A 15,692-nucleotide genomic window follows, 5' to 3' on the forward strand; every position below is an offset into this window, starting at 1 on the left:
TAGAAGGGCTCATTCGCAAGCTAGGACTCGATAATTTTTGCTATGTTTCATCTTCATCTTCTGGGTCTGAGTTTGAGTCACTTGACTCTCTTGAGTTTAGAGAGTTGGGCTCTGTTGCTTATGCGTTTTCGTTATTATCTGCCATAGCTATGTCTGTGTCTTCTTCTTCTCGGGTTTTGGGTGCTAAGGTTTGATCTTCTGGTTCTATTTGTCTACTTTGTTTGCTCTGTGTTTCTCTCAAATGTATTGAAGAGTTGGGTTTATTGCACTGCTACTAAGAGGTTTGGTGTAAAAACTATATATATATAACTGTTACGGATTGAATTTTGGAAAGAAACCCTAGTTTTTAGGGGGCTTGTCAGGAGCACGTAGGCTAGGTCAATGAAAATGAGGCCCTTATTTATCTTTATTTTCTTTTATGCTATTATTTATCTTTATGTGATAGAGTCTGGTATGTGTTAGTGGGTCACAATGGCCTGGTGGGTTAGTTTATTTGTACGTGGGTCAGTTTCTAATTTAGTAGGTCAGTATGGTTGAGTTCGTTGGTGTAACGCCCCATATGAGGTACGTAGTTATTGTTTCCTCTTTCGCTCTTATTTGCGTTGGTTTTTGGTAATATTGTTTGACTAAGTGTTGTGTTGAATGCTTGCCCTGAAATTGGTTGAAAATAGAAGAAGTTTAGTGTACCAAGCTTCGCCGGGGCGAAGAAGAATCTTCGCCGCGGCGAAGATGTGTTGAAACCACGGGGAAACTCTCTGGGCAGTTTCGCCGCGGCGACAAAAGTTTCTTCGCCGTGGCGACAGGCCGATTGAAATGGTTGTTAAGTTTTAGATATTTTCTTCCCTAAGGGCAATTTGACCATTCTACCCCTAATTAGCAGGAAAAGTAGGGAGTTAATTGTAAGGATTTTTCATGGAGAATATGTTGATATGGGGGTGTGNAGATGAAGAATGTTGAGAGTTTGGGCAAAAGAGCTCTCTTTTTGGGTCATAACTCTTTATTTTCCATGGAGGCATCGGTTCATTCTAAAGTCTGAGGCAAATTGCATATTGTTAATGGGGATTAATAACATTTTTTTTTTTTTGTAACCACGGTGTTCGGGTCAGTTTACGTGCACTTCGACTAATTCTTAGGAAAATACTAACTGTTTTTTAATAACCAAAGTATGTGTTTGGGTCAGTTTACACGCACCTCGATTAGTTCTCATGGAAGACTAGCTGTTTTTTTGTACTCAAAATGTTTAGGCCAGCTTACGCGCATCTCTCCTAATTCTTAAATGAGGCAAACGCAACAACCCACATCACAACCTCCACCTAAATCGCAGATATTCAGGTGGGAAATCAAACCTGAGATCATGCGCCTATTCATATTATCCTTAATTCATCTTAACCATCTGGGCTATCCATAGATAGGTGGGGATTCATAACATGGAAGATGAAAGAATTAAACATTTTATAAGCCAATCCCACAATAGTATGAATCCACTGCCCCATGTGGGTGGAATGGTGTTTTGAAGATAATCTTATTAATTAATTGCTTTTGATACTGTTTTATTATAAACTAATTATTATCTTACTTAGAAGAGTAATTGTTTGACCATATTGTTAACCTTGATCTTATCAATTATCATAATAATAATAGTGTCCCTTTCCTTCCAAACCTTCTGGCAAAAGAGCTCTCTTTTTGGGTCATAGTTCTTTATTTTCCTTCAAAAGTCAAGGCAAATTACATATACTTCACGGGCGATAATAACAATTTTTTTTTTTTTTTAAAACAAAGTATTTGAGTCAGTTTATGTTTACCTCGATTAATTCTCAAAAGAGATTAACGATTTTTTTATAACCAAAATAGACGTTCGAGCCAGTTTACACATGCCTTGACTAGTTCTCAAGGGAGACTAGCAGTTTTTTGTATCCAAAATATTTGAGCTAACTTACGTGCACCTCGACTAATTCTTAGAAGTGACTAACGCAACGCATAACTCACTTCACGACCCTCCACTTAAATCACAGATGCTCAGGTGAGAGATCGAACATGAGATCATACGTCTATCCACACCATCTCTATTTCACCTTAACCATTTGAATTATTCGTAAACAGGTTGGGATTTATGACATGGAAGATGGAAGAATTGAACATTTTATAGGCCAATCCTACAATAGTATGAATCCATCGCCCCATGTGGGTGAAATGGTGTTTTGAAGATATTTTTATGAGTAATGCTACAGTTACCGACGGGTGTGCACCGAATGACGTGACAAAATCCTGACCGTTGATTCATTATAAGTTAATATTAATCAACAGTCAAGATTTTGTCACATCATTCGTTGTACAATTTCGATGTACACTTTTCGGTAACTCTATCATTTTCCTATTTTTATTAATTAATTGTTTTTGATATATTCTTATTAATTAATTGCTTTTGATACTGTTTTATTATAAACTATTTATCTTAGAAGAGTAATTGTTTGAGCATATTGCTAACCTTGACCTTATCATATTTCTTTTTTTAATACTATTTTAAAATATTAATAATAATGTCCCTTTCCTTTACAAACTCTTCTAGTAAACTTATACACATGTCCATAAGCTAATGTCCATGAACTTATACACGACCAAATAATTGTCTAGTTTTTTTGTACCTAAGATATTCTGGTCAGTTTATGCGCACCTCGATTAATTCTTAAAAGAGATTAGTGTAAGACCCGTACAAAGGGCAAGGGCAGGCGTGTGGCTTTCATCCTTAGCCACAGCCTCGCCAAGACAACACACGGGNATAACAGACAAACAAATCACAAACAGTAAAGAGAATAATACGCATGATTTATCCTAATTCACCTAATATAGACTACGTTCAGCTGAGTCAATATTATTGCAATATTTCCTCATTTCTCTCGTTTAATGGGACCCTTGATTGCGTCTACGTAACCCATTAGTGTAAAATTAGTCGACAACTCCAGCACACCAATAGAGATCATTACCCGAATATGTTTGGCTCAGTGTTTATGTCTGTAATTGCAGATTGGCTGGAAATGCCAGGTGCTTTGATTCTTCTGCTAGTGGTGGCTCCCAGTTTATTTGCAAGCACCTTAAGGGGCAGCTGGATTGGTGTGGCGATATGTCTTGTCATCGCTTGTTATTTGCTGCAAGAACACATCCGAGCATCTGGTGGGTTCAGAAATTCCTTCACAAGAGCCAATGGCATATCAAACTCGGTTGGCATTATCATTTTATTGGTCTATCCAGCATGGGCATTGATAACTGACTTTATATAGACACTCTCTCAACCACCTCTGCATTGTTTTGAAGTCTGCAAATGTCATGAATTGCCTTCTTTTACCATTATTTTTGTTATGTTTACAAATTCATTGTCATTGCTATGTTCTGTAAAAATGTGGAAAGGGAACCTTGTTTGAAACTTTCAATCATTCATGTATTATAAGTACTTCTGGGTTCTGGCTTTTTATTTATGCTACTGGTTTTCTGACATGCAACATTTCCCCTTTAACAACTTTAGGAAGATTCAAAATCCTTTGATTCCCTAAATGCAAGATTCAGCCCACCCTTTGTCACGGGCTAGGAGTTTCACACCCAAAAGGCTAATCTATTATAAGCTTAGGACCTCCCTAATACACTTCCGATGTGGGATTCGTTACATTCTCTCCTACCCAATCCTGTGATGCCCTGGTCATAGGTAGGGCCCTCTGCCTACCCGTCCACCTCACTCTTGTGTGGACCCATAATCACACGTGGACACCCCTACGTGGGCGCTTGACAGGACATCGAAAGACAAATCAGGTCTGCTCTAATACCACTTGTCACGGGCTGGGAGTTTCATACCCAAAAAGCTAACCTATTAGGTGGAGACACTCCCTTCATTTATAAGCCCAAGATCTCCCCAATACGCTTCTAATATGGGATTCATTACACCTTGCTAAGCAAGCATGCTTATGGGAATGGGCTTGTGTCGGTCTATCTCGATGCATCTTTGAACGTCTGGTGAAAGTAACTACTTGAAACTCACTGTCTCTAATAAGTAACCCTTTTTCAATCTAGTTTCCTCGTTTACCTATAAATTTCCTCAAAATTGCAGGTCTTGGGTTCTCTGTATTGATGCATTCTTGACCAACTTTATATTGATGAAAGTAAAAGGTAGGCATTTGCCGGCTTTTTCAGCCTTAGAGGAAAGAAAATGACAGCAGAAAACATCTTTGTAGTTTTAAAATTTGACTAGTGTTTACATAATTTCACATATTAGAAAGCTTCAAACATTCTTATTTATCTACAAATAATAACAAGGATCAGCATTCCAAGTCACTTCAGTTGTCGGGTATTCTCTTTCACTAAGGTATACGAACAAGACTAAATGGGAAACAGAAGCAGGAAACTTTTAGAGATCGGTATATCTGAACATCAGGTTTTGAAGCTTCCAAAACAGCTTCTTATACCTTTGGTTCCTTAGCTTCACTGTACAGTTCATCAATCTGGTTCTGCAGATGACATTGGCATAAGATATTTCAAAGTTAATGAGACATGGTTGAACTTACACTATTTTTAACTAAGAAAATCAATATGCCTCGAGAAAGAGAATAAAGCAAACCTGGTAGTATTTGAGCAATTGAGGCCTCTTCGGTTTAAATGTTGGAGTAACCAGGTCCCTCTCTATGTCAAAAGGAGTTGGTTCCAAGTAAACAGCTTTTAACATCTCAAAACCTCGAAGCTGCAGGTTGTCAATCAGGTCAGATGAGAATGAGGATAATTGATCATGGAACTAGGCAGAAGGAACTTCAAGAAAATAATCCACATACCTTGTGTTTCTGACCAGTGCTATTCAGCTCATCTAAAATGTATTTCCTTGCCTTCAGGTTTTTGCACAATGATTTATAATCAACAGCCTCAGGAAGGTGGTTTGCCGCCCAGTCCTCAAGTGCCTTTCTGTCAGGGACCACCACAGCAACAAGAAATGACTCGAAACTGTTCCCATACACCCATATCTGTGCATTTGTGTAAAGCTATTGATTAACATTTGTTAGGCATATAGCAATAATTTATTCTATGTTAATTCTAAAGATAGAATGTTCAGGCGTGTATACAAGCCAAGCCGAGCCAAGCATCTGGACACTCGAGCTTGGTTCGTGGTGAACAGTCTCGAGCTCGCGAGTATGAGTGGGTACTCGAGCTTCAAGTTTATTATGAGAAGGGGGCTATTTGTCATTTTAAAAACTTGAAAAAAAAAAAGCTACAAAATTTGCAATTTGGCCTTCCGAGCGTGATGAGGCTCGTGAGCCTATTGAGCCGATCTTCGCCTTGATCGAACTCGGCTTGACCGCTTAAACGAACCACTCAAGCTCGAGCTCGACTCAATTGACTTCGAATCAAGTTCGAGCTTTTCACAAGCCGAGCTCGAGTAGCTCACGAAATGCTCGACTCGTTTCTCATTCCTATGTTCAGCCAAAGGGATGCAGAAACATACCGATGCAATAAGAGGGCATTGCAAGTATATGTTTTCGATGCTCTCCACAGCAACATATTCACCTTGCGATAGCTTGAATATATTCTTTTTTCTGTCAATTATTTTCATTGCTCCATTTGGTTGCCATTCTCCAATGTCACCTGCAAATCTCTTATAATTATGTCCATGTACATGTTTTTCAAGGAAGTAACTATTAAACATTCAGATGAATTTTTTATGTGCCCATATTGGTTTCTCAAGTCTTAGTGAAAAGTTCGAGTTTGAGCATACGCAAGGCGAAGCCCTTTTTACCTGTATGGAACCAGCCATCAACAACAACTTCTTTGGTTATATCTGGCCGCTTGTAGTAACCTGAGAACAAGGTGGTTCCCCTGAGGCAAATTTCTCCCCGTGGCATGCTGGAAAGGGCATCATATCCCATCTCCGGCACTGACTCAAGCCTTGCTTCAATGGTTGTGATAGGGACCCCAACAGTTCCCATCATGGGAAATACATTGGCTAAGGATGTAAAACACCCACCACAACTTTCAGTAAGACCTACATGTTTAAAACATTACATGTAAGGATAAAAGATGAAATAGAGAAACCATAAACGAGTGATCGATATAATATGATTTCGTCTATCAAATTATGCAAAGTCCAGTGCCTTTGAAGACATGATGGAGAAATCTTCTGTATTTTTCCTAAAGTACAGAGAAGAAGAATCATTCTGCTATACCATATCCTTGTGTTATAGGAGTGCCACTAGTGACCCTCAGAAACTCCTCGACATGCATAGGCAATGGCGCGGCACCAGATAACATGACTTGGAGTCTTCCCCCTAATGCTTGCCGTATCTGGCAAAATTAATATTTGTTTAGAATGTAAAAGAGAAGTATTCAAAAGAAGCTGATGAAGGGTATATGACTGACCTTACTGAAGACATAATTGTCCAACCTAGGTGCTGCTTTGTCTTGTGGCAGACCCTTCTCTAAATAGCTCAACTTGCTGCAGTAGCTTCTTGTTAGTTTGTACAGTAGAAAAACTAAGAAAAATGACAAGGAGGTTTATCGGACAACATACTAGTTATATGCAAATTCATATACTTTCTTCGACAATAAACCTCCAGATGCAATTTTATTGGATATTCCTTCAAGCACAAGTTTAGGACCAATGTTTAGATGTCAACAGAAAATTGGGTGCTTGAAAGTTGAAATTAATTAAAAAAAAGACAAAATTTACTCATTTCTGTGTATATTATACCAGTGTATATACGATCATAAACTCTTGGAACCCCACAAAATATAGTTGGTTTCAGCTCCTGAATGTCATCCATCAAATATCGGACATCCTACAAGCATATACGCAGGAAAAGCCATATTAGACACAGCTTTAAACTAGAAATTTAAATAGAAAACTGAAGAAATCATGGCAAGAAATGAAGATTCATCTTACGCCTCGCCAAAATCCTATGGAGCAACCCTTGTAGATGCAATAGTTCTCCATTGTTTGATCATATATATGGGCCAAAGGAAGGAATGAGAAGTATGTATCCTCTTCTGAACGCTGTAGTGGAGAAAATCATAAATCAATAAGTAGGCAATCTCATCAAATTATGCAAGGTTAAAGAACTGTGCCAAAAAAGCAAAATTCATTGGGAGAAAGCATAATCATTTAGCTTAGAAACATAATTTAGTGGTTGGTTTCTCACCCCTTTGTCTGTAATCTCAAATAATTGGTTATATATATATATATATATAGGTTTTTCTTATAATATTTTCATCGTTAACTTAAACTGTTTGTTTAATTGCTGCAGTTACCTGTTGGTCTTGGACCGAACGCATTGGAGAACTAACATTCTTACAGGATTACTGATCCCTTATATCTTCTTTAGTCTTCCTTCATTAATTTTCAACATATTCAGGTGATCTTCCTTTTAATATGAAGCACCTATTTCCCATGACTTCAATTTCCACTTCTTTGGAGCTAACAAATTGCTTTGCTAAACAGGGGAGAAATAGGAAGATGGATTGCATTCATTGCTGTTGTGCTTCGCCTTTTCTTCCCTAGTCGTTTTCCAGGTAAAACACTGGTTTTAGTCACTGTTATACTTGATTGTGTTTGAACTGTTATGATGCAGACATATGCTTCACTTTGGAGTTCACCGTGAACAAAATAGAGACAAATACGAAACCAATATAACAGACAAACAAATCACAAACAGTAAAGAGAATAATACGCATGATTTATCCTAATTCACCTAATATAGACTACGTTCAGCTGAGTCAATATTATTGCAATATTTCCTCATTTCTCTCGTTTAATGGGACCCTTGATTGCGTCTACGTAACCCATTAGTGTAAAATTAGTCGACAACTCCAGCACACCAATAGAGATCATTACCCGAATATGTTTGGCTCAGTGTTTATGTCTGTAATTGCAGATTGGCTGGAAATGCCAGGTGCTTTGATTCTTCTGCTAGTGGTGGCTCCCAGTTTATTTGCAAGCACCTTAAGGGGCAGCTGGATTGGTGTGGCGATATGTCTTGTCATCGCTTGTTATTTGCTGCAAGAACACATCCGAGCATCTGGTGGGTTCAGAAATTCCTTCACAAGAGCCAATGGCATATCAAACTCGGTTGGCATTATCATTTTATTGGTCTATCCAGCATGGGCATTGATAACTGACTTTATATAGACACTCTCTCAACCACCTCTGCATTGTTTTGAAGTCTGCAAATGTCATGAATTGCCTTCTTTTACCATTATTTTTGTTATGTTTACAAATTCATTGTCATTGCTATGTTCTGTAAAAATGTGGAAAGGGAACCTTGTTTGAAACTTTCAATCATTCATGTATTATAAGTACTTCTGGGTTCTGGCTTTTTATTTATGCTACTGGTTTTCTGACATGCAACATTTCCCCTTTAACAACTTTAGGAAGATTCAAAATCCTTTGATTCCCTAAATGCAAGATTCAGCCCACCCTTTGTCACGGGCTAGGAGTTTCACACCCAAAAGGCTAATCTATTATAAGCTTAGGACCTCCCTAATACACTTCCGATGTGGGATTCGTTACATTCTCTCCTACCCAATCCTGTGATGCCCTGGTCATAGGTAGGGCCCTCTGCCTACCCGTCCACCTCACTCTTGTGTGGACCCATAATCACACGTGGACACCCCTACGTGGGCGCTTGACAGGACATCGAAAGACAAATCAGGTCTGCTCTAATACCACTTGTCACGGGCTGGGAGTTTCATACCCAAAAAGCTAACCTATTAGGTGGAGACACTCCCTTCATTTATAAGCCCAAGATCTCCCCAATACGCTTCTCATATGGGATTCATTACACCTTGCTAAGCAAGCATGCATATGGGAATGGGCTTGTGTCGGTCTATCTCGATGCATCTTTGAACGTCTGGTGAAAGTAACTACTTGAAACTCACTGTCTCTAATAAGTAACCCTTTTTCAATCTAGTTTCCTCGTTTACCTATAAATTTCTTCAAAATTGCAGGTCTTGGGTTCTCTATATTGATGCATTCTTGACCAACTTTATATTGATGAAAGTAAAAGGTAGGCATTTGCAAGCTTTTTTAGCCTTAGAGGAAAGAAAATGACAGCAGAAAACATCTTTGTAGTTTTAAAATTTGACTAGTGTTTACATAATTTCACATATTAGAAAGCTTCAAACATTCTTATTTATCTACAAATAATAACAAGGATCAGCATTCCAAGTCACTTCAGTTGTCGGGTATTCTCTTTCACTAAGGTATACGAACAAGACTAAATGGGAAACAGAAGCAGGAAACTTTTAGAGATCTGTATATCTGAACATCAGGTTTTGAAGCTTCCAAAACAGCTTCTTATACCTTCGGTTCCTTAGCTTCACTGTACAGTTCATCAATCTGGTTCTGCAGACGACAGTGGCATAAGATATTTCAAAGTTAATGAGACATGGTTGAACTTACACTATTTTTAACTAAGAAAATCAATATGCCTCAAGAAAGAGAATAAAGCAAACCTGGTAGTATTTGAGCAATTGAGGCCTCTTGAGTTTAAATGTTGGAGTAACTAGGTCCCTCTCTATGTCAAAAGGAGTTGGTTCCAAGTAAACAGCTTTTAACATCTCAAAACCTCGAAGCTGCAGGTTGTCGATCAGGTCAGATGAGAATGAGGATAATTGATCATGAAACTAGGAAGAAGGAACTTCAGGAAAATAATCCACATACCTTGTGTTTCTGACCAGTGCTATTCAGCTCATCTAAAATGTATTTCCTTGCCTTGAGGTTTTTGCACAGTGATTTATAATCAACTGCCTCAGGAAGGTGGTTTGCCGCCCATTCCTCAAGTGCCTTTTTGTCAGGGACCACCACAGCAACAAGAAATGACTCGAAACTGTTCCCATACACCCATATCTGTGCATTTGTGTAAAGTTATTGATTAACATTTGTTAGGCATATAGCAGTAATTTATTCTATGTTAATTCTAAAGATAGAATGTTCAGCCAAAGGGATGCAGAAACATACTGATGCAATAAGAGGGCATTGCAAGTATATGTTTTCGATGCTCTCCACAGCAACATATTCACCTTGCGACAGCTTGAATATATTCTTTTTTCTGTCAATTATTTTCATTGCTCCATTTGGTTGCCATTCTCCAATGTCACCTGCAAATCTCTTATAATTATGTCCATGTACATGTTTTTCAAGGAAGTAACTATTAAACATTCAGATGAATTTTTTATGTGCCCATATTGGTTTCTCAAGTCTTAGTGAAAAGTTCGAGTTTGAGCATACGCAAGGCGAAGCCCTTTTTACCTGTATGGAACCAGCCATCAACAACAACTTCTTTGGTTATATCTGGCCGCTTGTAGTAACCTGAGAACAAGGTGGTTCCCCTGAGGCAAATTTCTCCCCGTGGCATGCTGGAAAGGGCATCATATCCCATCTCCGGCACTGACTCAAGCCTTGCTTCAATGGTTGTGATAGGGACCCCAACAGTTCCCATCATGGGAAATACATTGGCTAAGGATGTAAAACACCCACCACAACTTTCAGTAAGACCTACATGTTTAAAACATTACATGTAAGGATAAAAGATGAAATAGAGAAACCATAAACGAGTGATCGATATAATATGATTTCGTCTATCAAATTATGCAAAGTCCAGTGCCTTTGAAGACATGATGGAGAAATCTTCTGTATTTTTCCTAAAGTACAGAGAAGAAGAATCATTCTGCTATACCATATCCTTGTGTTATAGGAGTGCCACTAGTGACCCTCAGAAACTCCTCGACATGCATAGGCAATGGCGCGGCACCAGATAACATGACTTGGAGTCTTCCCCCTAATGCTTGCCGTATCTGGCAAAATTAATATTTGTTTAGAATGTAAAAGAGAAGTATTCAAAAGAAGCTGATGAAGGGTATATGACTGACCTTACTGAAGACATAATTGTCCAACCTAGGTGCTGCTTTGTCTTGTGGCAGACCCTTCTCTAAATAGCTCAACTTGCTGCAGTAGCTTCTTGTTAGTTTGTACAGTAGAAAAACTAAGAAAAATGACAAGGAGGTTTATCGGACAACATACTAGTTATATGCAAATTCATATACTTTCTTCGACAATAAACCTCCAGATGCAATTTTATTGGATATTCCTTCAAGCACAAGTTTAGGACCAATGTTTAGATGTCAACAGAAAATTGGGTGCTTGAAAGTTGAAATTAATTAAAAAAAAGACAAAATTTACTCATTTCTGTGTATATTATACCAGTGTATATACGATCATAAACTCTTGGAACCCCACAAAATATAGTTGGTTTCAGCTCCTGAATGTCATCCATCAAATATCGGACATCCTACAAGCATATACGCAGGAAAAGCCATATTAGACACAGCTTTAAACTAGAAATTTAAATAGAAAACTGAAGAAATCATGGCAAGAAATGAAGATTCATCTTACGCCTCGCCAAAATCCTATGGAGCAACCCTTGTAGATGCAATAGTTCTCCATTGTTTGATCATATATATGGGCCAAAGGAAGGAATGAGAAGTATGTATCCTCTTCTGAACGCTGTAGTGGAGAAAATCATAAATCAATAAGTAGGCAATCTCATCAAATTATGCAAGGTTAAAGAACTGTGCCAAAAAAGCAAAATTCAATGGGAGAAATCATAATCATTTAGCTTAGAAACATAATTTAGTGGTTGGTTTCTCACCCCTTTGTCTGTAATCTCAAATAATTGGTCTATGCTCAGTACTTCTGTCATGATCACCTCATTAGTAAGAACAACACCTTTTGGTTCTCCTGTTGTTCCACTGGTGTACATTATTGTGCATATGTCAGTCTTCTTTTTCAGAGGAAGCTCACCATCCAAACTTCCCTGTAGAAAGGTGAATAAAAGGATAGGATTACAATGTTGCAAGCTAAAACAAATAAGATCAACAATCAAACACCAAGTTACAGTAGGTTAACCAACAATGGGTTGGTCAAGTGATAAAGGCTTGAGGCCAAAGGTTTTGCTCTCCCAGTGGTCTCAGGTTTAAATCACAAGAACGACTGCTAATATTGTTGGCCACAGACCGCAGGATTTGCCCTATTTCGGAAGCCTTGTTCAAGGTTGAGGGACTATTCGAGATATACGTAAGCTGGCCCAGACACCCCCAGTATCAAAAAAAAANAGTTTTGAATGGAGATTGTTAGGGGGATTTCGGGGGTCTAATGTTAGGGTTGACTGTTATGTCTCGTGGGAGTGGCGGGTGAGTGACACGTCAACGTAACTGAATTTAAGGCACATGTGGGATCAATCAGGTGCGGCAGGGACACACAGTATTAAACATTAAATAAGGGTTGTCTTAAATCCTAGGAGTGACGTGGCTTATACTGATTGGGTAACTGTGAGAAACAGAATTAATTTATTAGTTTATAGAATAGAGGTTAGGTCTGATGTGGTGGCCCAAAGTCGGAGGATCTTCCACAAACAAAACTGAATGGGGTTTTCATGCAAGAACACTGAAGAGTTTTTGTTTGACTTTTGTGGATTTGTTGACTGGGTTTTGCTCAATTTCATCATGTAATCTTCCCTCTTTTGACTGCGGCCTTAGTGTTCAAATTATCATCACATTTTATCACCTATTATTCCTATAATATTTCTCGTAATTAGAATTTAAAAGTTATATTTTTTAATTTAGTAAATTGTTATAGTATATATATGAGGTTTTTTTTTTTTTTAATAATTAGGGTGTTCGGGTTAGTTTGCTACACCTCAACTAATTCTCGAAGCTTATTAAATATCTTACAAGCCCAATGTTTCAATAATTTTTTGTTTTATTACCGTTAAGAGTTGTATTTGTCTCACATTATCAATTTAGTGTATATTTGTAGGTTTTTTTTTTTAAATGACCGGAGTGTTTAGGTTACATCTCAACTAATACTCGAGGCTCATTAAACATCTTACAAGTCCAATGTTTCAAGAAAATTTTTTTATGATTGTTAGAAGTTGTATTTGTCTCACATCGTTAATTTAGTAGACTGTTGTGGTGCATATATATGATTGATTTTTTTTTTTTTTTAATAACCAAGGTGTCTGGGCCAACTTACTTACACCTTAACTAATCTTCGAGGTCCACTAAACATCTTACAAGCCCAATGTTCTAAGATAAGCCATAAATGTGGTTGAGACTCCAAGGTGGTTTGAATCCAAGAAGTTAATAAAAAGAACAAATCTTCTTAACCACTATGCCAGTTCCTTAAGTGTTTTATGTGGTTGAGTTCTCTCCGCTCTTAAGCTAGCTTTTAAAAGTGAATTTTACCCGAACCTATTTACGGTATCAAATTAATTCGTATTTATAATGTCACACTTGATGAGATGAGAACCCATTAAGAAAAAAATCGTTGTATAGAAGTCAAAATTGGTGTAGAGCACTAATAAAGCAATGAGAGAAAGTTAAAAAGGAAAGCGCCACTACTCTTGAATCAGTCCAAAAATGAGTTTCCATGAACGGTGTAGATTTGCATTTGATTATGATCTTAGATCACAAAATCTAATAAAGAATTTTGATTCAATAAAATTGTAGGCTCTAAGTCTTGTGTTGTGACATTTGCAATTACAATAATCTTATCTTATGTTGATTTATCATATTTATTATCAATTTCACATTTTACTTCATGAAAACATCTTTAGTATTTGTTTGAAAAATGTGTGTTCCCTTCAATGCGTTACAACTATAAAATAACATAAAAAATTTGCATAAGATGTATATATTTCTTAGCGGTGATATCACGTTCATAAGACATGACGATTGATGGTGGTCATTATTTATATAGTAATTTAATATCAATTATCCATTCATAGGTAACCCAGATGGTTAGAGCGAATTATTAATAATGTGGACAGGTTTAGACGTATAATTTAATAGTGATTGATAGCTTCTGGTACATATACTTAGACGTGTAAAATGGGTTGTATCGTGTTGGTGCAACCCACTTGTTTAGATCTTTTGGATCTATCATGTTGGGCTAGCTTGACATAAACAATGAAATTATATTCGGCTAGCTTACATTGATTCTAAAATTTATGATTTGTCATGGCACGGATGAATTGAGTGGAGCAACTAGGCCTTGGCCTGGTCAAGGGGTCAGTTTCTGAGTTGACTCGTTTGACTGATCGATCGAACCAGTTACATCAGCATGACATATTGTTATTTGAATTTGGGATTTGGATTTGGGATTTCGTTTTATTCTATTTAAGTTATGTTGTTTTTTGGATTTAGATGAAATAATTTTGGAAATTTATTAGAATTTTAAAATTTTATTATGCCATACTAATATCACTGGTCCGGTTCTCTAACTCGATGATTTGGCACTATTCCATCTGTTCAACCTTGATCAATTCCGTCTAACTAATATAATTGGTTTAGGATGTACTAGGATTGGATAAGGGTTCGATTCTCGATCGAATCGGCCGGTTCGATCTTGGTGGTGTAGAGCCTATACCTAAACACAAATAGGCCACAAAAAGCTTTCACAATTGAAAAATAACATAATTTGGATGATGTTTACCGATTCTACTTTGGATTTAAGGGAAATCAACATTATTTAAGGCTTTCAACTTCAATTAATCATATTATAAAAATAATTCCACCAAGGACGTGAAAAGAAAGCTTGATTTTGACCCATTAAAGTATTCAGAAAATCTTTAAATTTCCAAAACAATAATGTTTAGATAACAATTATCAAATAACGTGGGCCAGTCTTCATATTTATGAACGGTAAGGGGTAAATTATATTTTTAATCAACATAAGGGTTTTAGTGATATTGTTCCAAATATCGGGACTCGTTGAGATACACGTGTAGAGATCACTGTTGATTTGTGCAGGTGATTAGCACGTGCCTATTTTTTTTTTTTTTTTTTTTTTAAATTTCACTTCACGCCCTAAAACCCCGAAGCGTAGTTGCATAGAAAGAGGCAAAACGCATCTAGGGTTTTAGGTTCAGGGCAAAGAAAAGGAGAAATCATGTTTCCAGGACTGTTCATGCGCAAGCCAGACAAGGCCGCGGCCTTGAAGCAGCTACGGACCCACGTGGCCATGTTCGGTGCCTGGGTTGCCGTGGTTCGTGTCACTCCCTATATTCTTCACTACTTCTCTGCTGAAAGTGAAGAGCTAAAGCTCGAATTTTAGATCTCACTTGTAGGTAATTTATTTTTTTCGTTGTTATTTTTGGGTCGATTTGGGAAGTGGGTCTTTTTTTTTTTTGGGTTCGTTTTTGTCAAGGATCTGAGTTTTTTATTCGTTTCGTTATGAATGAGAATTAACGGGGTTTTCTTATTTATTTATTTATTGGTTTTTTAAATTATATTGTTTGGATTGCTCGTGGACGTCTTTGTGTTTTGTTGAACCTTTTACTTGCGGTTGGATATGATTTTGAGAGGTCTATCAGTGGATTGGTTTATTTATTTTTATTTAATTTCCATAAGAGGATGTATGATGAATGTGGTATTAGAACCCAATAGGCATGCATTGATTCTGTGGAGAAGGTTTGGATATACTGATTCAACATAAAGGTAAAATAGTGGAGAGTGGGAGAATGCTTTGTTAATTTTAGTGACAATGTAAGATGGAATGGTAAGGAGAAGTTTTATGGAATGAAAATAGTAGGGAGTGGTGGAGTATTGTAATTTTGTTTATTTTTTTGTGCGTACTGTGTCAAGTATCTTTTATGTATGAAGCAACTGGAAGG

General features: G+C 37.3%; 4 protein-coding genes across 4 annotated transcripts; 2 read left to right on the forward strand and 2 right to left on the reverse strand.

Annotated features, from left to right (window-relative positions):
- Nucleotides 1-4,193: 4,193 nt before the first annotated feature.
- LOC116119382 (long chain acyl-CoA synthetase 2-like) lies at nt 4,194-7,186 on the reverse strand. Its single transcript, XM_031405323.1, has 11 exons — nt 7,164-7,186; nt 6,908-7,018; nt 6,716-6,803; nt 6,536-6,602; nt 6,385-6,460; nt 6,192-6,309; nt 5,765-6,010; nt 5,474-5,613; nt 4,809-4,994; nt 4,601-4,720; nt 4,194-4,490 (listed from the first exon to the last, which is right to left on the reverse strand). The coding sequence occupies exons 2-11, from the start codon at nt 6,956-6,958 to the stop codon at nt 4,443-4,445; spliced, it is 1,140 nt and encodes a 379-aa protein (XP_031261183.1). The 5' UTR covers nt 6,959-7,018; nt 7,164-7,186; the 3' UTR covers nt 4,194-4,442.
- Nucleotides 7,187-7,272: 86 nt separating this feature from the next.
- LOC116119380 (cold-regulated 413 plasma membrane protein 1-like) lies at nt 7,273-8,331 on the forward strand (the record flags this gene model as incomplete). Its single annotated transcript, XM_031405322.1, has 3 exons — nt 7,273-7,376; nt 7,463-7,533; nt 7,896-8,331. Coding segments are annotated over 3 exons (429 nt in total), but the record flags the coding sequence as incomplete, so codon positions are not given.
- Nucleotides 8,332-9,067: 736 nt separating this feature from the next.
- LOC116119383 (long chain acyl-CoA synthetase 2-like) lies at nt 9,068-11,837 on the reverse strand. Its single transcript, XM_031405324.1, has 11 exons — nt 11,670-11,837; nt 11,414-11,524; nt 11,222-11,309; nt 11,042-11,108; nt 10,891-10,966; nt 10,698-10,815; nt 10,271-10,516; nt 9,980-10,119; nt 9,683-9,868; nt 9,475-9,594; nt 9,068-9,364 (listed from the first exon to the last, which is right to left on the reverse strand). The coding sequence occupies exons 1-11, from the start codon at nt 11,778-11,780 to the stop codon at nt 9,317-9,319; spliced, it is 1,311 nt and encodes a 436-aa protein (XP_031261184.1). The 5' UTR covers nt 11,781-11,837; the 3' UTR covers nt 9,068-9,316.
- Nucleotides 11,838-14,892: 3,055 nt separating this feature from the next.
- On the forward strand, nt 14,893-15,164 carry LOC116119379 (mitochondrial import receptor subunit TOM6 homolog). The gene has a single exon (XM_031405321.1). The coding sequence runs from the start codon at nt 14,969-14,971 to the stop codon at nt 15,131-15,133; it is 165 nt and encodes a 54-aa protein (XP_031261181.1). The 5' UTR covers nt 14,893-14,968; the 3' UTR covers nt 15,134-15,164.
- Nucleotides 15,165-15,692: the final 528 nt, after the last annotated feature.

Source organism: Pistacia vera, unplaced genomic scaffold, assembly GCF_008641045.1.
Source record: "Pistacia vera cultivar Batoury unplaced genomic scaffold, PisVer_v2 Contig887, whole genome shotgun sequence".
In the NCBI taxonomy this organism is placed as follows: domain Eukaryota; kingdom Viridiplantae; phylum Streptophyta; class Magnoliopsida; order Sapindales; family Anacardiaceae; genus Pistacia; species Pistacia vera.